Below are 27,630 nucleotides of genomic sequence, written 5' to 3'. Positions count from 1 at the left end.
AAATTTGTGTTAACGTGTTATTATCGCGTTAAATTGGCACATTTTGTACATGCAAATCATTGCAACTTTTATCCGCCCACGTTTTTGAGTTGTGTCGGAGACAAGAGCAGGATTAAGTCAGCTTTAAGAGACAGATGCCATCATGTCACTCTGCAGAGCACACTACTATCAAGCAGTGACAGGGGAGATTTCACAATGGCCTCTTAGCTCTATTGATTCATGATGACCGTAGCAACACACATGTCCAACAGATTTTTTTTATCTTCTGTGATCCCTTCATTACAGTACCAACCCACAAACTGTTGGGTAGTGCATGTGTGTGTGTGTGTATGTGTGTGTGTGTGTGTGTGCAGGGTCACCCCTGTGATTGAGTGGTGGGATGGAACCAGTGGTATCCATATCAGTAGTCCTCTGTTGCCTGGATACGACGCTGTAGTCACCCTTTCTACAGGGTTATTTTAAGCCTTTAAGAAAAATTGTCTGTTATGTGCGCATGTGTGTGTGCGTGCTTTTTCCAGATATTATATCAAAGCATCTTTTTTTAAGGACTATTAGGTGATATTGCATGTAAATATATTAGATATGTATTTATACTTCAGTGTTTTAATCCATTATCTGAAGTGTCCAATGACATACAGATATACTGTATGCATGCAGTCACATGTCACTTTCTTAACACTTGAGGAGCTGTAATATTTTTTGAAGCCGAATGGGGGTTTCTGGCACAACTTCACCTACTTCGCAGCTGCATGGAGAAGGGTCAAAACTCCAGCAGCACTTGCAGTATATAAAACAACTTTCCCCTTTTTTTCTATTAACATCTGTCTGCTAATAAAACTGCCTCTCGTTTTTATTTTCAAACGCCAAGAACGGGAGAACAAATTTGATAGCCCATTAAACCTAACATAAACAATATTCAGGAAATGGTTTCCCCAAAGTGTTATTTTCTCTACTGTCGATTGCCTGGTGCCCGGGTCTCTCTGCATTGCCTCCGGCCAGAATGATGCTTATGACAGCCAGATTCCATTATGATATTATTCTCTTCCAGGATGCCTTTGGAGGACCAGTTTTACCTTGGCCAGTCCACACGAGCCTCCTTGTCAGGCTGGCTCTGATTTATAGGGGTTCAGCCGCCACACAGCTACATTTGAAAAGGCGAGAGGATATTCAATGCAAATGTTAGTGAGACTAAAAAGGGAAGAATGGAGAATAGATGGAAGATAAGAAAAAGATAAGGAAGGTAATAGTCCAGAAACACTGATAGCATTGGAGAAAAGTTTACTCCAGGTCTTTCTGTAATACATCACAGTACAGAACATTCTCAGCACGAAGCGTTAATGAATAATGCACTAATTTTAGCTTGAGTGGAACATAATATACATAAGGCAAAACCAGATTAACACATTTATACACTAGGGCTGTCAAGGTTAAGGCGTTAACACAAATTCATTTTAATGACACTAATTTCTTTAACGCATTAACACAACTTGCAATTTTTATGTTGCAGCCGGCTCGGTTTTAATGCTAGAGAGGCATCATATGAAACTAGACAAACCTAAGGAATCCATTAGTACCAACCATACTAGCTTGTCGAGAAGAAGGCTAAATAACGCTAAAAGGAAAAACTGGCATGGCCATTTTCAAAGGGTTTCCCTTGACCTCTGACCTCAACATATGTGAAAGTAAATGGGTTCTATGGGTACCCACGAGTCTCCCCTTTACAGACATGCCCACTTTATGATAATCGCATGCAATTTGGGGCAAGTCACAGTCAAGTCAGCACACTGACACACTGACAGCTGTTGTTGCCTGTTGGGCTGCAGTTTGCCATGTTATGATTTGAGCATATTCTGTTATACTAAATGCAGTACCTGTGAGGGTTTCTGGACAATATTTGTTATTGTTTTGTGTTCTTAATTTATTTCCAATAATAAATATATACATACATTTGTATAAAGCAAGCATATTTGCCCACTCCCATGTTGATAAGAGTATTAAATACTTGACAAATCTCCCTTTAAGGTACATTTTGAACAGATAAAAAATGTGAGATTAATTTGCGATTATCGCGATTAACTATTTTAATTGATTGGCAGCCCTAAAGAAAAAATAAGAAACGTAACAGTCCAACCAAAATGATAGCACTGAAAAAAATGTTGACTCCAGGTCTTCTTGTAATACAGTACAGAACATTCTCAGCACGAAGCATTAATGAATAATGCACTCATTTCAACTCATCTGTAGCATAATGTGTACATAAGGCAAAACCAGACTAACAAATATATACACACATAAAAACATTAGGAAAGAAGTAAGATAATTAAAAAAGAAGGAGCAAAAGAATTAAAAGATAAAAGGAAGTGCTGTTTTAGTGTGACAAAGCCTCCTTTTCAAACTACTGGGTCAGATTATGTTGCATGGTGCTGTCCATGGTGCTGAAACCAGCACAGGGCTCCATTCAAAGACAGTTGTCCCTTCTCCTCACGATCTACTGGCCTTATTCATGGTCATGATTAAGTGCCCCCTGTGTTCCCATGCCTATCATCAGTTTCACAGCTACTACTGAATCTGTCACCACCAAGGACCACAATTATTCACCCATGAGCGACAGTGAATGGATAGAGACACCATGAAAGGTCCCCACGTGGATGCTTACATGTCATTTTTTAGGGGGTTGTCTAATTTATTTACATGTACTGTATCGCGGTCATATGTGGAGGTGAAACAGCATCCATCTTTTCGTTTCTTAATGACCTGGTGTCACACAGGCAGCATGGATTCCCTGGAGAGCAGCTGGCGTGCATTTTAATAAGGCCAGGCAATCATCTGTCAGAGGCTGTGACTGCCTTTCTCATTCTTCTTTAGACAGGCTCTGTGTTGCTGTTGTTGTGGATAAGACATATTTACATTTGCTCAATATGCATAAAATGCCTGTATGAACAAGCATGGAAGATATACACAACACATTATGTATAGGCCCACGGTGGCTCTAACAGCGTTTGCCAGCTTAGTGGAGGAAAAGCAAATAGAGCATGTATTAGTTTACATTTTCTAAATTTTGTAATTGCCATAATTCATTTGGGTAATGTCTTGCCAGTCTGCTGCGGGTGAAATTACTTTATTTACTCTGTGGAACAACTGTGGCTGCCAGCTCGAGAGGAATCTGATTGGTCTGCCGCCAACAGCAGAGGAGTACAACAGTGAGTCAGATTGTAAATCAGAGCTCAAGATCAATGTGTTCCCTAATCGCCTTTTATTTCCTGTCTTAGCATGAGCCTTTAGCTCATTGGCTTGCTCTACCTCTGCCTCTACTGTGCCCAAGTGTCTCCGCGACGCACCGGCGACAGTGTAATTGAGTAACGCCACCTGTAATTGGTGCTCGGAGGACGTAAAGTTGGCTGTGTCGTCTGCGATGATGCACGGGCGGGTTATTTGTTACAGTGGAAGCGATGATTATTTAGCCCCGGCGCTGTACGCACTGGAAAAGCACACCTGTACGTGTCAGAGTGCTTAATGGGCTGTCCTCCTCGTTACACTTTATCACTGGAGCTACAGGGGAGGTTCTGATGGATAAGCTTATCAAGTGCAGTTTGGCTTTCTGCACAGCTTCTGTTTTGTTCCCAAATTGTTTTAATTTATCTCTCAGCTCATGATATAACTGCACACATCCGTTGGTCCCTGCTGCTATTGGTCTGTTGAATAACTTTATGTAATTGGTGTGAATTGTTTGCGTGCTGATTGGTGTGATGATTGTATTACTGCTGGCTGTGCAACAAATTGCCTCTCGGGGATAATAAAGATTACCTTGCTTTACCTTACCTTTACACTGTATAAGATTAACATGCACATAAATTATGTCTCCTAATAGAGTAAAGACACTTATGGATCGCTCTCGGTAGAATACCAACTACTGTAGTCATTCATCACTTCATTCATCTTGCACATCTTTGCAGAAATTTTTCCTGTAAAATGCTCACACAGTTTCTCTTTTTACAGTTCAGTCACTTAACTTCCTTTCTCCGCTCTTCTTCCCCCTCCTAGGCCTGTCAGTGCTGCAGAAGGTTCTGGACACGGCAGCGGAGAGGAACTGGCTGGTGACCTCGGTCAACGTGGAGACCATGACGGAGGCCTCCTTCTTGAAAGTTTTCCAGGATTTGGACAAGAGGAAGGAGGGCCAGATCATCATCGACTGTGAGACCGAGAGGCTCACTGGCATCCTCAAAAAGGTAAAGAGCTTTTACTCTGTTTTTGCAATGAGACGGGGATTATGTAATTATGTTGCAATATGTAATGCAATTTCAGCTGGAAGACTGCAACCTCATAACATAATGAAACCAAACTGTATGTCATGCGTCAGCTCCAAATAGATCAAGTAGGAATTTAACATGTGCATTTTCTTTTTGGACACATATCAAGCTTATTATAAACTGAATTATTAGCCTGCATGTCAAGTTTTAAAGGACTTCTTTGGAAAAATATAAATTTTTTTTTAAAAACAATGAGATGAACAAAGAAGAAAGGAAGGGATATTAACGGAGAGTGGGGGTTGGTCCATGGTGGCTGTGGTGTTTAGTCTCCTGGAGCATCAAGGACAGAAGAAATAAATAACACAGCATTGGCATTTGGAGTCGGCAGTTCTTTTGTGATAGGATCATCACTTACTCAACTCTGCGAGAGTGAAAAGAAAAGGATCTTGGCATCACAATTGACTGTTCGCTAAACCTCTTCCCCAAACAGAGATTGCCTAATCACAGTTTAGCAGCCATAACTAGTCATGGCACGTCCGTCAAGTTTTGGATTTCACTGCACATTGAAGTACATGGGGCTGTAGTAAGAGTTATACTCAGCATTTACGTAGTTTGGATGGTGGATTTCTTTTTAGTTGCCTTTCCAAAAGCAAAAGCATGAGAGCAAGAGTGAAAGAAATGGATTAAACAGTTTGTGTCTGCTCTAATGTAAGCTGCAAGCATTAGCATGTCTGGTTAACTAGCTTACTAGCCTACCTACAGTAGTAAACAAGCGTTACTTCCAAGTCCAAGGAGTATATCACTACATTAGTTTGTGGGGTAACAGGTTAGATTATAAAAAAGCCCTGTTCATGACTATCACAACCACAGTTTGGAATCCGGTCCTGGATGCTATTAGAGTTTATAGAGCAACGTTCGCAACTCTGTCCTGCAAGCAATCCCACCCAGACTCATTACCAGAGATACAGTCATTAGTGAACAATACTAAGCTGTACATAAGTCCTCAACCTAAAAGCCCTTTCTCTTGTAAAATTGTAACATACTGTTTGAAAATGCAAAAAAAGTATGCAAGCTATGAAACCCAAGAACAAAATAACAGAATCATCAACTGGTGAGGATGCTCACTTTTTATGCTGACTTTATTGCCTGTGACACGTACTGCAACTGCCTCGTTTCCACATAGCTCTGTGTATGTATGCAAGTCAACCGGGAGTTCATTCATTCCTATGGGAACCTCTGTGATCTCCAATGTGTTTGCGAAACTCTTCCTTCCGTTTTATTTTGGGGGGGGTATTCCCAGAACGTAATTTGCCTCGAGTACGTGTGCATAACAGTAGCATAACATGCAAGAAGTTAGCATGTTATTCTAACTTCCTGCACGTTATGTGGAATTGGTGAAATAATAAACTGATTTATGAGTGTAATACAGTCCTAGTCATACAATTCTTCTTAGTGAGAAGTTTGCTGGCATATTTAGCAGTTTTGTGAACTATTTTGTTAAAAGACCACTATGAACCACTATATGCCCTCTATGTTACACAGCTAGCATGCTACCATCGTTAGCTAAATATGCCGTCAAACTTTTCACTCAGAAAAAATGTAACGTTATAAATGTGACTCGTCAAACATCGAAATGTGCGAAAAACAGACGGTAACTCATAGATATAAAACACTGTTGCAGCAACTTCTCTCCCATATCTGCGGTGATGTTTCTGTCCATAAAGAAATGCATTTCCTTGCGTTGAACATTAGGCGTTGTTATCTGCATACACAGATTTACGGACACAAAACAAAACCCTGTGGAAAGGAGGCGTTAGCCTCAGTCTTTAAGCACAATATCATGCATGCAGCCATCAAGTGCCCTTATAAGACCCCTCTTAAGCTTCTTGTTTAAAACGAGTCAGCTGGAAACATTAAAATGTCAGCCGGAGACAGCTTTTTCAACAAACTCATTTAGCTATTATTAGCTCAATTAGCTAGCTGCAGCTGATAAATTCTGCTAGGGACAGTTGTCTTTCCAGCTGGTTGGATGGACGGCCGCTAGATAAAAAGGAGAAGCCTGCAATTATCGACCTCTGTCTGAAATAGGGAATTAGGAAGTACCCATTGTTAAAAACAACACTAAAAATGTTGAGTGGTAAACATGCTACTGTGATTATAGACCATTTTTTTTGGCATGTCATAGTAGGAAAATCAAAGGTGTAATTAATAACCAGTGCATTTAGCATTTAGTGCGCTAGTTCCAGGGCTCTGGTATTTTGCATTCTGGCTCACTGTCATGGCTTACCGGCACACTTAATGGAACTGAGCCATTGTGAACAAAATGTGTTTCACCTGTGCTTCTCCTGCTATGAAACGTCAAAAATGTTGTGCTGTGAAAAAGGTGAATATGTGACACATTTGTCATATTTGTATTGTTCTGCTTGTTGATGTCACTTGTATGATTTATGACTTTTCAGTCAGATTGTAATCGGGTTTTTTCTTCTTTTTCAGTACATTGTTGTTTATAAGAAGAAGAAAAAAACGCACAGACATGCACTTTAATGATGTTTGTAACACACACACACACACACACACGGTTCCCATCTATATGTGTAGGCTGTGGCTCCTCTGTGTGACTGTTATTGATGGCCCGGTGTCTACAGTTAAGGTTATTGCATCAGTTCTCACCAGTTTACAGGAGCTGAGCCTGAGAAGTTCTCCATTCAGACGGCCACCATCAATCACCCACATCTGCTCGCTGCCTCCGCGCTGCCCCGCCTGCGCATCCAAACAATGGCAAACGCACACTCGTACACACACGCAGCCTCTTTTGCCCTTTAAACTCTCTCCCATGTTCATCTCATTCATCTCATACAGCACACAGATTCTCCTATGATAATGTCACTGACAGTTTCCTGAGGGCGACGTTCTCACATAAACTGCATGTTGATGTAGTCACCTCAGAGAACATTCATGGTGACAGAAGAGCTACCTCAAAAACGTTTCAGAGTGCGTTTTTTTTTTTTTTTCCAAACAGAGAGACAAAAGAAGTGACCCGTTTCTCTTGGAGATGAACTCTGAATGACTCTTAAATCTGCATGCATAATTAAAAAGCTACACGCATCCAAAACATTCCCATTTGGACGGCCCACTGTGGCAGTAATGTGTGTTTTTCGAGTGTATTGGTGTCAGCGCTGGTGTGTGTCTCTCTCTCCTCCTTCCCTTCGGTTTTTCCTCGCCCGGGACTGGGCCGCGGGGCCCGCCTTGTGCTGGGGTCACCATTAATAACAAATGCCACCTTCTGTCATGACCTACAGCATCATTAGACACACATAACACACAAACAAATGAGTACACTCTCCCCCGCATATACGCGAGGGAAAGCGCTCACAGAGAGGGAGAGAGGAGTGAAAAATGCGTGAGGTCATGCATGGTGGCTGAACAGAGACAGTGGAGCGAGCCTCTTATCCGCTGTCCTGAGGCTATTAATTGGATGGTGCATGGCTTTGAATAAGTGCTGCCCACTCAGGCTTATCTTATGTGACTGCCCAGTATGCTCTGATGACACATATATATACACACCAGCGTTTGTTGTACAGTACAGCAGGCTCTTTATTTAGGTGAACTAGACAGTTGCCATGAGTGCCACCAGCAGAGACGGGGGATTTTTTTTTTTTTATCTCTACACATCTACATTCAGACGTCTGTCAAATGTGCCTATTTCACTTATAAATAAACCAGTTCTGGCGCTACGCTACACACTCCTCACTGTGATGTTCAAACCGCCCCGACCCCTTGGTGCTCGGCTGACCTGCGACGCCTGCAGTTAGAGAATGACAGCGGCGCAGGCAGGGGAGAGATGTAGGCGAGGGGACTTGTTGTGCACAGTTCTGCACTGACAGACTTCATTATTTGATGATGTTATTGTTAGACGACGGCGGAGTTCCAGGAAACTAGAATATTGTACGTTATTTAAATATTAGATCAAAGATCAAATCAGAGCTCTCAGGGGAGCACTATTGAAACAGATGAAGAGGAGGAGGGAAGCAAACATAGTACAGTATACAGTATTATTTCACAAATTGGTTGGTTTTACAACACGTAAAAGCTTAGAGGATCTGAAGTGCGATATGTTATGTGCAGTTTACTTTCATTAAAGAGTTGAATATTCATTTATTTATTCATTCATTTTCTACGTCTTTTAAGTTAACTGTATTACTTATTTTCTCTTTTAAGGGCGTGATTTGCCTTTATGTGTGGTTACACAGAATTATAATGTTTAAGTGAATTCATTAATTCAGTTTCTTTTCTTTAACATTTGACTAGAATTGGTGGTGGGTTTATCTGTTTTCGTGGGAGTGGGTGTCAAAGGCAAAAATGTTGTAAGAAACAGCCCTGCAGTACAGAGGAGAGGAGAGGAGAGGAGAGGAGAGGAGAGGAGAGGAGAGGAGAGGAGAGGAGAGGAGAGGAGAGGAAATGAAATGAGATGGGAGAGAACTTTTGGAAACAAAAGAGGAGATGGGAGGAGAGGAGGAAAGCATAGAGGAGAGAAAACAAGAGTGAAGGGAAGGGAGGAGAGGATGAATTAAGAGAAGAGAGGAGAGAAGGAACTGAAAGAGTAGAGGAAAAAAGATGGGAGAGGAGAGGAGGAAACAAGAGAGGAGAGGAAATGAGATGGGAGAGGACAGCAGGAAAAGAGAGAGGAAAGAGGAAATGAGAGCGAAGGGAAGAGAGAAGAGGAGGAATTAAGAGAGGAGAGGAAGAATCAAAAGAGGAGAGGAAAGGAGGAAACAAGAGGAGAAGAGGAATCAAAAGAGGAGAGGAGAGGAGAGGAAACAAGATGGGAGAGGAGGAAACAAGAGAGAAGAGAGGAAATGAGATTGGAGGGAAGAGAGAAGAGGAGGAATTAAGAGAGGAGAGGAAAGGAAGAATCAAAAGAAGAAAGGAGAGTAGGTATTAAAATAGTAAAAGAAAGGAGATAGGAGAGGAGGAAAAGAGAGAGGAGAGGAGGAATCGAAAGGGTAGAGGAAAGGAGATGGGAGAGGAGAGGGCATTTTTTATTCATAGTTGTTTCTAACTGACTGCAGAGCTGTCATTTTGCTAAAGCTACTTTGATGACTTTTATTATAGGAGTAGCAGCGCTGTATAGGAGGAGTCTGTTGATATGTTGACTTTTTACTCAGGTATTAAAGCTGATCTTTGTTAAGTTACTCACCTTTAACTATACCCAGTGTTAAGTGTTTAGTCCCTTTTCTCTGATGTATTGTGAATCTACTTTCTGTCCTGCACAAGGTCAGCTACTCTGCACTCTACCAGGTCTACTGCTGAGACACTGTCAAAACCTCTCTCTCAGCTGCACACACACACACACACACGCACACACCAACCGTCTTGTTTTTCACACAGACATTTTATTCTCTGTATCTCCTCTGACCTTGTCTTTCAGATTGTTGAACAAGGCAAGAATGCAAAGAGCTACCACTACATCCTGGCCAACCTGGTAAGAAATCAGCATTATATCGCTGCATTTTTATCTATTTAGATTTCTTTGAAACATTTCCAAATACTTTTATGCCTCAATGAATGAATTTGCATTGCTATTAAATGTGTCTTTTAGCAGGATTCCAGGCTTTCGGTGCTTTATTGCCAGTTTAATAGACTTGCATGTGCTGAATGATTTAGCCTAAAACTATCTGTTTTTTTATGGTCTCTCATCCCATTTTCCTCTTCAGCTACTTCATATATTCTTTCACTGGGCCGTCAAACCTGCAGACATAACGGCAGCACAGTAGTAGACTCACAGTAAAGCACGAGCGGGAAACGTGTGACAGGCAGAAATCTATGCAGACGGGCAGAAAAAGGTCAGGCGGCGAATGTATGCAAGCTTATATCCATTAGCTCTCTTTGTGTGCTGCCATTTGCTCAGTGCAAATGGTGCGTAGACCCCTTCAGCCCCGTTCAGACTCACTAAACGCAACCAAATGAAGAGAAAATCGACATCAACCGAAGGCGTAGTAATAACAGCATTAATATGCAGCGGCTGGCTCGAACAATTTCTTTGGCTTTTAGATTGGCTCAATCTCTTGTCTGGCCGCATTGCCAGATTTAATTTTGACTGATAAGGCTCGGACGGTAATAACAGCTGATACGCAAAGTGGCGACAGTCATTTATAATGGGCCCATTAAAAGGTCTGTGCAAAAAAAAATACTTTTTCTGTGTCCTTGCACCTTTTCAGAATTTTCTTACTTCACTTGTGTGTCCGTCTGCAGCTGAGACGATAGAGAGAAAAGAAAGTTTGAGTGGTTAAAATATGGATACAATATGTCAGAAACACCCCCCTCCATGTCCTGTGCTAGCAAAGGCTAGTTTCTATAGTAACCTCTTCAGCTCACTGCACTGCATTAGCTCGTGCATGGAGCAGAAAAAAGACACTAGTCTGTCTGCTCAGCTGAGAAATATGGACACCTGGAAACACACACATTAGGGAGGTGGTGGTGGGAGGAAGGGACACTACTGCTGAACACTACTGCTCCTCTTTGCTTGTTTTTGTCTCCTGAAGCTTTAGCTAGCCATCATTTTGTACCCACCACTAAATGCTAGTTAAAGTGGCAGTAGGCAGAATATTTTTGGCATCATTGGGCAAAAATTCTATAATAACCTTTCAGCATATTGTAATTCAATTGTTCTAAGAGAAAACTAGACTTCTGCACCTCCTCATGGCTCTGTTTTCAGGCTTTAGAAAATCTAGATTGTGACGGAAGACTTTGGCCAATCACACGTCATTTAAGAGAGAGGGCGTTCCTATTGGCTGTTCATTCAACGGAGGCAGCTGTCAATCACTCGCAAACTCCGATCAAACGGTCAAACTAGGCAGCGCTGAGCAAATATGAATCAATATTATGTTACTGTAATGCCTATTTCTCGCGTAAAATGTTGACAGAATCATCTTGTAGTGTACTGTTTAGCTGTAAAATTAGAAAGTTTGCTCCGGCTGGTGGGCGGTGCTTAATATTTCCTCAACTGATCACAACATGGCGGCCGGTTCACAAACTTTTTTCTCATTTTACAGCTAAACAGTACACTACAAGATGTTTCTGAGAACATTTTATGCGAGAAATAGGCGTTACAGTAACAGAATATTGATTCATATTTGATCAGCGCTGCCTAGTTTGACCGTTTGATCGGAGTTGGCAAGTGATTGACAGCTGCTCAAAGACAGCAGGCTCAGCTCGGCTCTCATTGGTTGTTTTCCTCCAGCCTGTGAAATCTTGCAGATGCCATTAGGAGCACCGGAGGACACAGAGTTACATTCTGTTTTTTCAGATTACCTGTCTCATGCACTACTACTGCGCTACCACTACCGCTTTATAAAAACAACTTTTTTTTTAATCATATTTGCCTACCCCATCTTTAACAGCACACCACTTCTTTTGTCTTTTACTGTACGGCTGTGAAGATCTGAGAAAGTAAACAAGCCCGAGTTTGAGATAGACGCATGGCCAAGAGAGAGCCGTAGCTTCAAATGACATGAAAACAAATAACATCAGAGCAGAGAAGAAAGAGAACGGATAGAGAGTTACGTGTTGTCAGGCAGACGCCTGGTGAGCAGGAGACACCAGAGAGACGCCTTTTCTTTTCATCAGTCAAAACTTTGCTCTTAAATCTTAGACAAATCACAGACAAATCTTCTCTCCCCTCTCCTGCTCCGTCTCCACTCCCACCCATTCCCACTCGTCTGCCTCTTCTTCTCCCGCGCTGACAGGCAGCCTGCTGAGAGACCGAATCTGCCTCTCCGCCTCTCTCCCGCTCTGAAAAAGCAGCCTTTTCCACATAATAGTCAGGGGAAAGAAAATACATGTAGGAGATACCATTACAGTAAATCGCTTCTCTCTCTTCATTCCGCTCTGCCCGAGGCATCCGTTGCATTGTTAGTAGCCTATGAGGTTTTGATCCTGCCATTGTTAGCAGTAGCCTGTGAGGACTCAGTCTATCAGAGATTAGCTCCGGACTGAACACAGACATGAAATGAGGTTTTTCTATTTTCTTTCTCACTTCTCTTGCCCCCTCAGGAAAGACGGGGATGAAGTATGTCAATGGGATAACCTCTCTAAGTAAAAAAAGGAAGGATTTGTCATTTTCATTATGCTATTAACCCTTGCACTTTTGATGGTAGGGTTAAAAACAGCAGCTACAAAGTAGTGCACTCTGCAGAATTACCCTCTAATGCCGGGTGCACACTAGACCACTGGTTCTCAACCTTTTAGGCTTGTGAAATGAAGCATCACCGGAGGATTGCACATTTGACCAATTCAAGTTTTCAATTCAACTTTTTTTGTTTTATTTGAATAATCTTTAGAGTGAAAATCATCCGTCAATTCGCAACAAATAAAAGCAAATGCCAAAGTAGGGATGCACGATATGGATTTTTTTTCAGACGATACCGATAACCGATGATTACCTGCTTCTCATATAACCGATAATTACACATTTCTGTATTTTAAAAATACGTTCATAACCTGTAGTTTTTGCACACCTGAGGGCAAGAAAGGCTGAGATATAGTGAGCAAAGTTGGTTGATTTAATATTCCATATCTCTGACTTGACCAAATCTAACTGACATCACTATTTTTTAAAAACTTGTACTGCAAATCGCAATCGTGTTGTCTTCCTTTGAAACTGTGAAAAACATCCACAGCGGCGACGACATGTTTTGCTCTCTAGTCAGCGTGCTGCGCTTCTTCTTCTTCTTCTTCTTCTTCTTCTATGTTTATTGGTGGATCGCAAACCAACTTTAAAGGTGCCTACCGCAACCTGCTGTATCTGAGTGTGTGGATGCTGCACTTTTGAAGTCAAACAAAGCAATTTGGCTTTGTGTTATCAGCCGATAAGTTATCTGCTATAATTTAATTATTGGATTAATACATAATAATATAAATTTCTCTTTATCGGGCCCGATATAATTTATATCGTGCATCCCTATGTCAAAGGAATGTCTGCAAAATGAAGCAGCATAAATAAATCTTTTCCTGATGTTCTATCTTGTGATTCCTATCCTCCTGTGGTTCACAACCTGGGCGTTGGGACCCCCCAGGGGGGTTGAATCTGAGGTGTCACAAGAGGATTAAATAAAAAGAAAGAAAATAAAACATGTCTGTCACAAACTCAGAGACCGTCCACTGCCAGTAAATTCATCCGAGGACTCTGCTAATTTTTCTTTCTATATACAGTACATCGTAGAGTATATCTCTTTTCCTACCTGTATGCCTCAGTTCACCTTTCTTCCTGTCCACTTCCTGTCTCAGGGTTTCCTGGACATCGACCTGACAGATCTGAGGAAAGGCGGGGCGAACATCACCGGCTTCCAGCTCGTCAACAACTCCGAGCCCGTCGTCAGTCGCGTCGTCCAGCAGTGGCTGGAGTTTGACAACAAAGACTCCAAAGTGCCCAAGAGTGGACTCAAGGTACGACTGCTTTGCTCTCTGATCCCTCCTCCTTTTCTTCCGTCTTTGATGCGTTAATACAGAAAGTCGTAAGGCAGCGCAGGATATGCTAAGATGTCACGTTTACAGTAAACTAAATCATGATGGTCTGGTTGTGATCAGATTTTCTGTGTGAGGTTATGGTTACCTCGGCCAAGAAGGTTGTTATTTCCCCTGTCAGTTAGTTAGTTTGTTTCTGACTGTCAGCAGCATATTGCAAAAAAGCTATGAAAGGGTTTCTATTAAATTTGCTGGACAGATAATCCTTGATCCTATCTGTGTTAGTTAGATGATTCAGATCTGGGAATTCTGTTATTATTATTAAAGGATTATTGATTTTTAACCTTAACAGCTGGGATAGTGGATTGATTCCAAATCCAAAAGTCTGTGTTTTAACAGGGCCAAGAAATAAACTGCAAATTTAAGTAATAGTCCTTGGGTATAAACGCAAAGCTAGTGGAGACTTTTTTCCTTTCCTCAGCCAAGACCTTTATTGTTTTTTACCACTGTGTTTGCTTCAGTTTGAATTGTCTGCTCTCTCTTTACAGTACACAGGCGCTCTGACCTATGACGGGGTGAAAGTCATGTCCACAGCCTTCCAGAATTTAAGGAGGCAGAGGATAGACATCTCTCGCAGGGGCAACGCCGGAGAGTGTCTCGCCAACCCACCAGCTCCCTGGGGACAGGGCATAGACATCCAGAGAGCCTTGCAGCAGGTCTGTGCACATAAATAGGAACATGCTAATGTGTGCCCATACATACTGTAGACCCACACGCACACACTCGTGCAAATCCTTGAGTGGCACATTGGCTAACGGCTCCTGAGTTGGGGCTGGCTGAACAAATTAGGTCTCATTCTGTCGTGTAAAGTTCACATTAAGTCGTAGGGGAGCTCTCCAGTATCAAATGTGACATCACGGCTAGTAAACAAAACCTGCCGGCAATAACACTCGGGCGTGATCATCATGAAATATGACATCAGCAATTGAGTTTAGAAATGTAATATTTGGCATGGAAATAAAAATGTTGGGCTGGCCTTTGAGACTTCACGTTTTCTCATGGAGACACTCATGCATGTGATAGCATTGAGGAACAAGGACAATAATTTTATTATATTTAAAATTACATTTTGCAAAAATGCAGTTTGCCATTTAAAGACACAATGAAATATGTTATTTATGTGCTCTGGAACACCATTGAGTATGGGGGTATAATAATGTTTGTGAGGGCAAACATGTAATTGCATGTGCGTGTGTGTGTTTGTGTGTGTGTGTGTGTGTGTGTGCAGCCCGAGGCTCTGTCTGCAGAGTGACTGTGCAGAGGCCTGCTCGGTGTCAATCTAGCCATCTGCCTGTGCACGGACTGGAGATTGAAGCCGCGTTCGCTCAATTAACTCCATCACACAGCCAAGACAAACACACTGCACTGTACACAGACACGCACTCCGTCTGTCATTCACTTCCACAGGGACCAGGCACCGTGGACTTTCACGAATGAATACTATACAAACACATGCAGGCTATGCTTAACATGCATCGCGTGTAAGCGTGACATGCGAACGCTTTGCCGCCAGCGCAGACGTGGAGAAAATGGAGTGTATGAATATCACGCTTCACGGCAGCCATTATTTACCCATCTGCCGGGCAAGTCGGAGTCTGTGAATTACTTATTCAATATGTGTGACTCCATTACAGGTCCGTATAGATGGATTGACTGGTCACATTCAGTTCAATGAGAAAGGCCGCAGAACTAACTACACTGTTAGTGTCATGGAGCTGGCCCCGTCTGGACCAAAGAAGGTAAGTCTGCAGCCTGACGACCCCATTTAACATATTTATTCTTGCTCAAGGACCCTGTAACAACACACTTTATTGTCCAAGATGATATCAGTGCACTATAACAGTAAACTTAATATATATGCATATATAAAAATGGTTACAGACCTCCCTCCACTCATATTTTGAGTGTAATACATTTGCCAAAAAAGAGACAAAACGCACAATAAACAAAGACTGATAGCATTATTATTTTTTTCCCCCAAATCTTCTATAGATCTTCACGTTTATATCGTACGTGAATTCTTTTGGCCACGTGTCAATATATAAGTAGGGATGAAATAATAGGAAATTGTCTGACTTTGAAAGAAATCAAACTGTAAAAATGCTGCTGCTGGTGGACAAGTTACATCAGAGAAATCCTTTATTAATAACAATTTAGTAGCAGATTGACAAATTGACAAAAAAGTGAGGTTGCATGGAAAGTGTATTTGTGTTGTTAGTTGTCAAACATCAACATGCTATGAAATATTAAAAATCAAATGCAAATAGTGACTAAAACTACCCTATTCTGAATTATACATACAGTACGGTATTGCTTCATTTAACGTATTATTATATTTTAAATGTCTTAAGAACTTAAATAGCTTTTACTCTTAAGTATTTGACTAGGAGTAAAAGTGAATAATTTTCAATTCGATGTTTCACTTAAAGGACCAGTGTGTAACAATTAGGGGGATCTATTTGCAGAAATTGAATATAATATTAATAAGTATGTTTTCTTTAGTGTATAATCACCTGAAAATAAGAATCGTTGTGTTTTTGTTACTTCAGAATGAGCCGTCTATATCTACATAGGGAGTGGGTTCCCTCTCCATGGAGTCCTCCATGTTGCACCACCATGTTTGTACAGTAGTCCAGAACGGACAAACCAAACACCGTTAACTTTTACTGCTTGGGCCGGAGTCGATACCGTTACTCGCTCCCGTTGCTGCCGCTCTCTCTCTCTCTCGCTTCACTACTCACTTCCCACATACACACACACTCTACGCACTTTACTCTCAACAACAACTGGCTCTAGAGAGGGCCATTCGCTTTTTCACGTCGTCCACCGTAGCAATCCTACACGCTTGGCACACGGGAAAATAATCTGCAACCTTATCGCTAGATACCGCCAGATCCCACACATTGTTCCCTTAAGTCCAAAATGTTTTCGCATTTTTGACATTTTCACATTCTCCTTGTCTTAGGTTGGCTACTGGAATGAAGATGAAAAGTATGTGACGACCGCCAGCTTCGTGAGACTCAGCAATGAAACCTACGGCCTGCAGAACAGAACATACATAGTCACCACGATCTTGGTGAGTAAAATAGAGAGGTTGAGGGATTTCAAGGGGGGGGGGGGGGACTGAGACGTAGAAAAGCAGGGTAACATTTTTCATTTTCTTTTATGATAGAGTTCCTAAAAGTTCAGGCCCCTGAAAGAATTCAGCAGACATCTGTGATTGTATCTCTTCCCCCCCATTCCCTTACCAACTCTATTCTGCTAACTTCTCTCTGTCTGACTCGAGCCTGCTCAGAATCACAATCACAATCACTTCATTTGGCAAGTACAGACTTTTATCTTGAGGACACAGGCTTACTGACTCGCAGAGTTCCATTACAAGACAGTACAAGGACAACACAACCTCACGTTTGACAGACACAAAGTGTGCATTCATCATTATAGTTAGCATACAGCAATAAATAGCACTGGAGAACACTCACTTTCTGAGTGTCATTTGTGTCATTTCTTTGTCATCCCATGTTATTGATATTATTTTATTTGGCTCAGCTTTCACCATCAGGCTGTTCAACACGTGGTTGTGTCAGGTTGTGTCCAGTGTCCTGACATTACAGAGATGGAGCTGCCGTGGTCTGGGAATGAGGTTGGATTTGAGAATAGGGCAGCAAAGGTTCAATCTGACCAGCTCTCGTGCCAGCTAGGTTATCTTGACATTTTCCTCAAAAGAAAGGGAAATAGCTGGCAATACCTGGCCCATATACAGTAGAGGATAATAAAGATCGTAGAATATCTTTGCAGGGAACAGGATGTCCTCAGTGTCTGCATCATGTTGAAAATTTAATATCAGAGAACACTCCATGTCTGTGGATGCCTGGAGCCCTGCGCTGGTTCTTTTTGTACTTTTTCTTTTCAAGTGGAAATGTCTTTTATCTCGGCAAATCACTGCCTCCATGTTATTTTGTTGGATTGTTATGGATGAAATGTGAAAAAAAAAAAAAAAAAAACACACGCTAGCAGATTTTTGGAATTCTGCAGCAGACTTCAGATTTAGGTAATGTGTGTGCAGCTGATCTCCACTGTGAGGGTTAATGGGGAAACGGATTTCAACTATGCGCCTCCCTGAAGAGAAACTCACTGCTCTCTAGATAAAGGCTTGGTGGAGTTGATGGAGCTGAGAAACAATGTAGAAAAATAGAGGAAAAACACTCCAATCTGTGCAATCTTGTTATAGAGGCAGCTTCCAGTCAGGGACCTTGTGGCATCAGCAGGAAGCAGCTGAACACAACAATATATAGTGACATTACCAATGAGAATCATCTGGTAATGCTGCATTCATGTCATATCATACAGACCGTAAACACAAGCACCCAAGTGGGGAAAACACATCAGCCTCTTTGATGTATTTAAGATATGGGGTATTTCAACTGTATTTCCCACTTGGGGGGAAAGAATTGCTTAAGCGTCAACAAATTGGTGCTAAAATAGCTGCAGTAGTGAGCATTTCAATCTAAATAAACCCAAACATTAACGCCATTACAATCCATCCATCCATCCATCTGCAACCGCTTATCCCGTTAGGGGTCGCGGGGGGGGCTGGAGCCGATCCCAGCCGACATTGGGCGAAGGCAGGGTACACCCTGGACAGGTCGCCAGTCCATCGCAGGGCTGACACATAGAGACAGACAACCATTCACGCTCACACTCACACCTACGGGCAATTTAGAGTCCACTACAATCAATTCAGGTAATTATAAAGGAGCTACATAGCTTACACACTTTGTTTATACCTGATTTAACTCAATAAAAAAAGGGCTAGAAATATGCTACGCAAATATAACTAGCTAATTTTGCATGAATCATTTGAATAAGAGTTTAATACTCCCAAGCCTAACAACATTTTCTCAATCTTTCCATTTTGCCAGCATGCATAAGTCCTGATGCAAAACGTCCTGTGTAATTTGAAAATGTGACTTCACCAAAGAGGAACTTGGAGAGACATAGAGTAGATCAATTAAAGAGGACCTATTATGCTCATTTTCAGGTGCATACTTGTATTTTGAATTTATACTACAACATGTTTAAATGCTTTAATGTTCAAAAAACGCGTTATATATCTTATACCGGCTGTGCTGCAGCACCTCCTCTGAAAAGCCCAGTCTTCTCTGATTGGTCAGCTGGCCCACTCTGTTGTGAACCAAACTCTTCGGACCCCGTTCCAGCTCTGCTCTAACTAGCTTTGTTTGAGGGCGTGCCAAACTAGCTGCTAGGCAGGTATTATGCAAATGTGTTACTTGCTGACATCACCATGTTACGGAAGAAAAGACGGGACTTTAAGCAAGGCGTTTCAGGCAGTTCAGGAGCAGTGTTTCTGTGGGGGAGAGAAACTCCCTTTGGTGTGCACTTTGGGCTTTGTAAATTTGCAGATCATTTACATTCACAAAAAAACGATATAACACACTAAAGGAAATGGAAAAAACACAAAAACACAATAGGTCCCCTTTAATTAGAAAATATAGAAATTAAGATTTGATTAAAAGAGAATATCCACATATTGATACACATATTGTTGCAATTGTGTAAAAACTAGCCAACAAGCAGTGAGGTTGAAACAGTTAGCTAAGATTAATTTCTAAATGGTTAAAATAGGTAGCTAAAACGAATGAACCAATGAAACAGTTCAATAATTAATAAGTAAATGTAGTGGATGAATGGTTGAAATATTGAACTAATAGTAATGGATAAACGGTTTAAAGAGATGCATTTAAGTAATGAATGAATGGTTGAAATAGCTTCTGCCTCAAGTGGTAGTAATACGTTTGCAAACTAAACTTAACATTGACACCTCAATTGTGTGAACATTTAATTCTAACAATAGCATCCACTTTAAAATCAATTCAAGTAATTTGGAAAACGACAGGTGGTGTTGATGAAGCGGTACTTCACAGAACTGTGGAGGAACATTAGACAAAACAAAAGATTGGGAGCTAATGTAAACTCTACATTTGCATAGTATACCCGATGCTCTACATTGTAGAGCATCGGGTATACTATGCAAAACTTAGCATGTAGTATATTGGCATCTAATTTAAAATCCATGAACATCCTCATTTAAACCCGGAGGTTGCAGACTCCTGAGAGAACAGACCTAAAATAAGTCTCCCTGACATAATCTGCTATCAGTGTCCCCTTTTCTAGGAAGATAAATTGGTTCTCTGTCTCGGAACCTAAGAGAAAGATAAGGTGTGAACAGTCATTGGGCTGCGGGGCAGCAGTGGAGTTTTTACACCGTATAACTTTTGTGCTTGCTGATTCGTTGCTTGAGGGAGTGAGTTGTTTTGCCAATGTGAAGGTATCACTTTGTGCTTTCCCACAATGCCTACTGTCCCAGCATGTGCAGTGCACACAGACCAGGCCGGGGGTTAACTGGAGATCTGGAGGAGTGAAGCAGAGCGGCCAGAGAGGCCATGAATGGGATTTTAAGATTTAATGTTAGCATGCTAGGAGCTGGTTATTCATGGCATACTCGCTGCGTGCAGCTATTAAAATAAATACGGTTATAATAACAGGCTTTCAGCAAGAAATGGTAGCATGCAAGAGCAAATTATGTAAATTTCAAAATTCCCTCGAGGTCTGTTTAAATTGGTCTCCGAGGAATAAAATAGGTTGATTTTTACTATTTTACCAACAGCAAAACTAATCAAACATACTCATTCCCATGCATGTTTTATGTTGTGTTTGCATTTGTAGACATAATATGCATTTAAAACGTCTTCTTGTGTGTGTGTCTGTATTATATTGAACGCGGTTGAGTGACGGCGGATCTCAGTGGAACTGTTCGAGGTCAATGAGACCGAGTCCTGGAGGAACTTCTGTATGCCATGTCATGTGTCGAGCGTGAGTGTGTCTGTGTGTGTGTGAGGGCACGCGTGCACACTTGCATGTGTGTATCTGTCTTTGTCTGTGACTGCGAGTTACCCGTCCAAGCGCTGCACGCCAGACCTTTCTCACCACTATCTCCCTGGGGTGCCGTTTCTCTGCCACTGGGCCTCGGGGTTTCCATGTGTAACAATGATTACCTTCACCTCAACCATAAAGAGCAGGAGAACCCAGATAACTGTAACACACAGAGGAACACTCCCCCCCCACCACCACCACCCCCACATCTCTAGACCCCGATGAAATATGATGGCAGGATTTGCTCCGCTCAGCTCAGCCTTAGCCGGAAGCAGGCACACATAACAACTTGTGGGAATTGAGGCCCCTCCAAGTGCTGCTGGACAGTTCAGACTGGAATTCTATGTGAAATACATTTTTCTTGAGGTTAAGTGGGGCCCCAGGTGTCACGTCAGCTGTTCTCAGGACACCCAATCAGTGTGAGATGTACAGATGTCGGAACAATATAACAAGAAGAACAGCCTGGCCCCGGAGCAGAGGTCAGCAATGCCTGCTTCACTGTCACACACACAGATACTTCTCGCTCTCAGATCCGTTGTCTTCTCAGCTTCAATAACCCTGTCCCAATTCCTCCTCTTCCTCATCACCTGCTTCATGTTATCAACCCTCCTTTCGACGTGGCAATGCTGTCCTAATGATCATACTTAGGCACCTTTTGTGTTTGAATTATACACCGTACCTTTAAGGAACAAAGCCACAATAATACCTTATAATTTCATATAATTATCTTTTCATTCGTTCACAGCAAGATTTTTTTTCTCTCCAAAGCCTCAGCTATGAGCAAAGGGGTAAAAAGATAAGTGATGCACTGAAGCATAAAACGCATCCATAACATCCCTTCCCAAATTTTTAAATAGTAATATAAAACTTAACTACATGCTAAAGCTTTATTATCATCCATAACGCTGTCGTCTCCGACTTAATTAGCTTAACAAATTATCCCGCTGTAAAAGGTATGCAAGTCACAAGAGCTTGTGTCAAGAAATGATGCATATCAGTGTACATTTTGTTTCCACGTCAGCGAAATTCATAATTATTTCAATAACTGTTCAGTGATTTCCTGTATGTTATTTCTGACAGCGAGTGTAATTGACTTTAAATTGATGATTGTATGGTCGCCCCTTACATCCAACAGGAGTCTCCGTATGTGATGCTGAAGAAGAACCACGAGGGGCTTGTAGGAAACGACAAGTACGAGGGCTACATAGTCGAGCTGGCTGCAGAGATAGCCAAACACGTGGGCTACCAGTACAAACTGAAGGTGGTTTCAGACGGCAAATATGGAGCCAGGGATCCGGAAACCAAGATGTGGAACGGCATGGTGGGAGAATTGGTGTATGGGGTGAGTGGACAGAGTTTTGTGTTGAATTATTATTCTCCATTTAAAGCTGGAAAATTGACATAAGTTACTAAAAGTCTGATGTGAATGCTGTTTAGCCTTAACATGCAAAAATCCAGCTGGTTAGACTGTTATCAGGTCATCAAATGGGCGTTATCAGTGGTTATAAGGCTCATAGATGTGGATCAGTAGGGCCCACCAGTAGGTTTTATCATCTATTCACATGGGCGTTCACCGAAAGAAGGAATAACAGAAGAAAACAGCGACCTCTAGCGACCGTAGTAGTCATGACAGGAGTAAAAGAAGTCAGGCGCTGTAGCATATATTGGGTCGATACCCATATGGGGTGAAGGTAGAGGGTGATGGATGGGACACAAGAGGGTTTTCACCCAGGATAGCTGGGTTTGCATCCCGTGTGAAACCAACAACGTGTATTTGCCGTGGTGTCTTTGTGTTCACTTCACTTTTCAAACCTAGTTATTTTAAGCCAAAACACAATGTTTTTACCTAAACTCAACAAAGTGTTTTTGTTGCCTAAACCTAAAGAAGTTGTAGTTTTGTTGCCTAAACCCAAAGAAGCTGTTTTGTTTGATTTCAAAATGTAACGTTTCATTCAGTTTGACGTAGTAGAACAGTGGTTCTCCACCTTTTTCGTGTCAAGGACCCCTAAATTGATACACATTAGGTCACAAACCCCCATTTGATAACTTTTGCTTCTGGGACCTCCATCGAAAAAGATGTTGACTGTTATGATTAAGACCAGAATTCTGTAGTTGTCAACTACAGCTGAGGCGATAACTGTGGAGGAAGTGAAACCTAAGATCAGAATAGACACTGACTCACTGAATTAAATAGTGAAGATAAACTATTCCCTATTTGTCTGTGGACCACCTGGGACTCCCTCAAAGACCCCTGGGGGTCCCAAGACCCCAGGTTGAGAACAACTGTGTTAGAACATGTTGCTTTCCCTTTCATTTTACAACGTAGGTGTAGGCGTAGGTGTAGCAGGCCCCTACTGACCCACATGTATGAGGCTTTTAACGACTGATAACTCACATTTAATGAGCTGATAACAGTCGAACTGGATGCAAAACCAATCAATTCAAGTTATTTTAACTTTATTTTAGCAGTCTGCCTTGATGTATTTGCAGTATGTAAAGACAGAAAATCTCCAACTTTGTCAAACCCCCAATGATTTTTGGTAATTGGCACAAAACCCAAATATAGCTAAGTCCCACTGAATGAATGATATTGCTGACATTGCCATAGGACAGTGGCTTTACTTAGATTTTGTGTAATAGGTGTTTTGATAAAGTACTTTTCTCATTGACAAACACATTGTATGCATAAGAGACAGATTAATGCCACTGTGTACTTCTGTTTACATGCCTGTCTGTCTCTGTGTCCCTCCCTCAGAAAGCAGATGTGGCTGTGGCTCCTCTGACCATCACCCTGGTCCGCGAAGAAGTGATCGACTTCTCCAAGCCCTTCATGTCCCTGGGTATCTCCATCATGATAAAGAAACCCACCAAATCCAAACCTGGCGTGTTTTCCTTCCTGGACCCGCTGGCTTACGAGATCTGGATGTGCATCGTGTTCGCCTACATTGGCGTCAGCGTCGTCCTGTTCCTCGTCAGTCGATTCAGCCCGTATGAGTGGCACGCCGAGGACTACGAGGAGGGAGCTGAGCCGCAGACTCCCACCCAAACATCAGCCTCCAACGGGGTGCAGCAGGGCCAGGCACAGACGCAACAAAACACCAACCAGCAGAGCCCCGAGCAGACCAACGAGTTCGGCATTTTCAATTCCCTTTGGTTCTCGCTGGGGGCCTTCATGCAGCAGGGCTGCGATATCTCACCACGGTAAGGCCACAAGTTTTGATGTAGTGTATCCACAGTGTGCTTTGAGTCTCTGCTTTTGTTTGTTGGTACACAAAGAGACACTAAGCGCCACCTACGTACAATATATTTCTGTCTGCCACACCAACGCTTCAACATGCTGTGTTGCTTTCTTGTTCAACTCAGTTGGGCTTTGTTTATTGAGATTTTGTTCCTTGCCTTTGTCACTTGTCATACAGAGCGACAATAAAAGTTTGATGAAGAGCAGCATAGGGAGTTTATGATGTGGTCATGTTGCAGTGTTGTGTTTTCCTTCTCCTGTTTCCAGATACTTTCCGTGGTGGTATAAACATGCCATGAACTTCTAGCACTAGAAAAACCTGTTGGTAGCTCCCTTCAGTCTGTCGGCCTGTGTATCGATCACTCAATCTGTGGGTAAAAGTACATATTAGACCCTTTAGAGACTATTACGAAGGCTCCTGGTGTGAGTATTGAGTGGTATGTGTTGGCTTCCCCTCAAGTGCTCTCATGGAGCTGTGGTATGAAACCATTCTCAAAAGGTCACCAATTAAAAATCTCATTAAGTGTCTGAAATTAGAGACTCTGAGGTCGACTTTCTGAGCTTTCCAGAGGGACTAGCAGGAGGAGAAGAGAGGATAATGTCAGTATTATCACCGTTAGCTCTGAACCAGCTGAGACAGGTTAGGTCATGGATAGACACAGAGCTTCTTGTCTCTTTAAACATTAAACTACATACATTATGTATACGTGCAGTGTGGTGGTGCGCGTATGCATAATACATCTGTACTGTGGTAACTATACTGTGAGGATGGAGAGGCCGAGGCTGTTGCTTCGCAGAATAATTGTAAGCGGACTGGGATGATCTGCTATTCTTGCCCAGGCTTTGAGATATCTATATCTAGGGTTTCTGCCTCCAGCCCAACACAATGGAGGTGAATAAAATTAGTTTGTGGTGCTCACGGGACTGAAAATGATTTTTAAAGGTGCTAAATTTGAATTCCAGAGCATAAATATAGCAGCAAAAAACGATTTGCTATATAAAGATAGTGGAATACTGGATAGAAGATAGTGGAGTAATGGCATCCTGAGCAGAGAATGAAGTCACACTCCCTCTAGGCTTGCCGCGGTAGTCGGAGTTGCCGGTGTTACGCGGTGTTTGGACATACACCATTTATTACACCGCCCCTACCATTGTTGTGCTTTTTTTTGTAATAGAAATATACATTTTTGTGTATCAGCGCCCACGTTCAAATGTAAGATACTCAGCGTGTTATCAATACATAATCAGACGACGGACGCAACAATTTTAGATTGAACGTGAAAGCGTCTGCTCCGTATGGAGTCTCAGCACAGAGTAGCAGGAGTCAGATTTCACACACACGGTACGAGAGTGTTGACAGATAATGGCGGAGGATTTAGTGTCAAAACGAAAAGCGAAAGCGCCTATTTTGCAATATTTTGGATTTAAACCCAATGCTTATAGGGAACCAGATAACGTCAATGGGGATATCTGTAAAGTTTTGGTATGAAGCCGTGTGGAGGACGGAGCGGTCGCAGTCGGAATGCACTGTTCGTGCTGTTAGCATCGTTAGCTGTTAGCCGCCGGCTCAGCCGTCGCCATGTTGAGAGCTGTGTGGAGGCAATCCCTCAGTCATAGATATGATCTAAAGTTTGAATTTAGCACCTTTAATAAGAATTCAGTAGCCTCGCCTGTTTCCAGAAACAATGTGTGGTTACTCTGGATAATCAACAGAACACACTCAAGGTTCATAACTATTCTAAAGAAATAGTCCTTATAAAGAAATTTGAAAAGTAGTTCCTCTTCACAGTAACATCTGAGACATATCCAAAGTATTTAGTACACTGAGTAATGTGAATGTTGAACTTTCTTATTGTTATTTTTGAACACTGTTAGCACCACAAATTAAGTTTCATTCACCTTCATTGTATTGACGAATATTTCAGAGATGGATTTCTCGAAGCCTGAGCAAACAAAACAACAACGCAACACAACTATCTGCGTGGCTAGATAGATACCATTAGAGGTAGGTTAGAAACCATGTTTTCTTGTATTTTCGGTGAACCAATCGCTGCATCTTCTAAGCTGATCAGTGACCGACAACCGGAGACGTGTTGCGTTGCGAGGCTCCCCGCTCTGAATGTGATTATTTGTTTTAGAGAATTGTTACTGAGAAATAGCAGCAGCGTTCAGTCAACCTCCCCCGGTTGAGCGGCTGAAGGTTAAAGAAATTACAGCAATGCATGTAACAGCCCATTTTTATCTCGCCTTCCATCTTGTGACATTTCCAAAATGTATTTTCGCATTGCTCTTACCTTACACAAATATCAAAAAGGGAGAAAATCTCTGCACCTCACAGGCCTGCAAAGCTGCAGGTGCTCAGCAGTACATGATGTAGGTACTGGATCCCTACTCCCACGGGCCCTCACCTGACATTTACCGTTTTCTGCCTGGAGACTCCGCTGTGCTTCGTGCAGGATGAAGCCCATTGTCTGAGCGTTCTTCTCTTACAGCCAGAAAATGCATCTCCAATAACTATTGATTTCCTCGTACGCCTCACAGAGAGAGAGAATGTCACCGTGCATCCGCAAATTGTCCGTTCCCCGTGGTCTCTCTTTGTATGCACTTACAAACACACACTCGTTTTTTTTGTGAGTGTGCATTCGTGTGTATGTCCCTGTGTGTGTGCTTGACCACACATGGGTTCACGCACATTTGCACAGTATTTGCATTTGTTTTGCTTGGGGGGGAAAGCAAGCTCTGCTGATGCAAGACGTTTCACAGACTGTTTAAGAGGATAAAACAGATTGTTTCTTGACTTGCAGCCATTCTGCTGATGCCACGTTTGACTGCAAATTAACCAGATGTAAGACATATTGCATTTCATCTCCAGTTGTGAAAACTGAAACGAGACTTTTGGCCTGAGCCTAGTAATTTAAATTGTTGCGTTGTGTTTTTTTTGCCTGGTAACAGGAACAAGTTGGTACTCTTGTATGTTCTCTTTAAATAGTAGTCATGTAGAGCAGAAGATTTCCTTAGTGTCATGGTAGCTTTAAGGGCTCCTATCCTCCAAGGACTTGAGTCAAATGTCTCCCGCTTCTTACAATATCCTTCCAAGGTGACACAAAAACTGTTCAAGAGTCAGTATGGTTGCATAAAAAAAAAGCCACCACAAGTCGGTTAGCGTGTGCAGCGGTGCACGGTGTAGCGATCAGCCTGGTGGAGTCTGCTCGGTGTCTTGAAAACCAACACAGTGAATGTTTCACCCCACTGAATACTGCCCTGAAGGAAACATCCTCCCCTTGAATATTTGGGTGACCTAGTTGCTCTAGTTAGCACAGCTCGTATTCACACACGGAGGTGTGTGCTGATGTGTCTCCTAAAGCATTGTGAGCTCCTGCTAGATTTAAAAGGACATGTAATGTTATTGCTTGTGTTTTGTCAGAGGAAAACAATGGGACTCGTAACTTCACATATTCTGGGTTTCACATGAACAAAGTGTACTTTTGCATTTTGGCTATTGGGATTTGACAGAATGAGTTTTTTTTTTTATCCAGAGAGGCTTTTGTGAGAACATTGTCTGTTCTTGTTGTACGCCCGTGAGCATGTGCTCATTTTTTTTTTTTTTTTTTTGCCTAAACTCATCTATGTGTTTATGCACTTTCTTTTAATCCATAGTATGCAATTAGA

At 42.0% G+C, this 27,630-nt stretch overlaps 1 protein-coding gene across 4 annotated transcripts in view; it reads left to right on the top strand.

Annotated features, from left to right (window-relative positions):
* gria1a (glutamate receptor, ionotropic, AMPA 1a) overlaps positions 1-27,630 on the top strand; it is a 92,546-nt gene that overhangs the window by 24,860 nt on the left and 40,056 nt on the right. For all 4 annotated transcript variants that reach the window (XM_074648083.1, XM_074648082.1, XM_074648086.1 and 1 more), the window contains exons 4-11: positions 4,042-4,226; positions 9,676-9,729; positions 13,533-13,691; positions 14,258-14,425; positions 15,404-15,508; positions 16,735-16,845; positions 21,859-22,065; positions 23,479-23,924. In XM_074648083.1, the coding sequence (XP_074504184.1) occupies positions 4,042-4,226; positions 9,676-9,729; positions 13,533-13,691; positions 14,258-14,425; positions 15,404-15,508; positions 16,735-16,845; positions 21,859-22,065; positions 23,479-23,924 (1,435 nt within the window). The remainder of the gene's footprint in view (positions 1-4,041; positions 4,227-9,675; positions 9,730-13,532; positions 13,692-14,257; positions 14,426-15,403; positions 15,509-16,734; positions 16,846-21,858; positions 22,066-23,478; positions 23,925-27,630) is intronic.

Source organism: Sebastes fasciatus, chromosome 10 (assembly GCF_043250625.1).
Source record: "Sebastes fasciatus isolate fSebFas1 chromosome 10, fSebFas1.pri, whole genome shotgun sequence".
Lineage (NCBI taxonomy): Eukaryota > Metazoa > Chordata > Actinopteri > Perciformes > Sebastidae > Sebastes > Sebastes fasciatus.
Note: the sequence above shows the minus strand (reverse complement) of the source record. Positions and strands in the feature narration are given on the sequence as shown.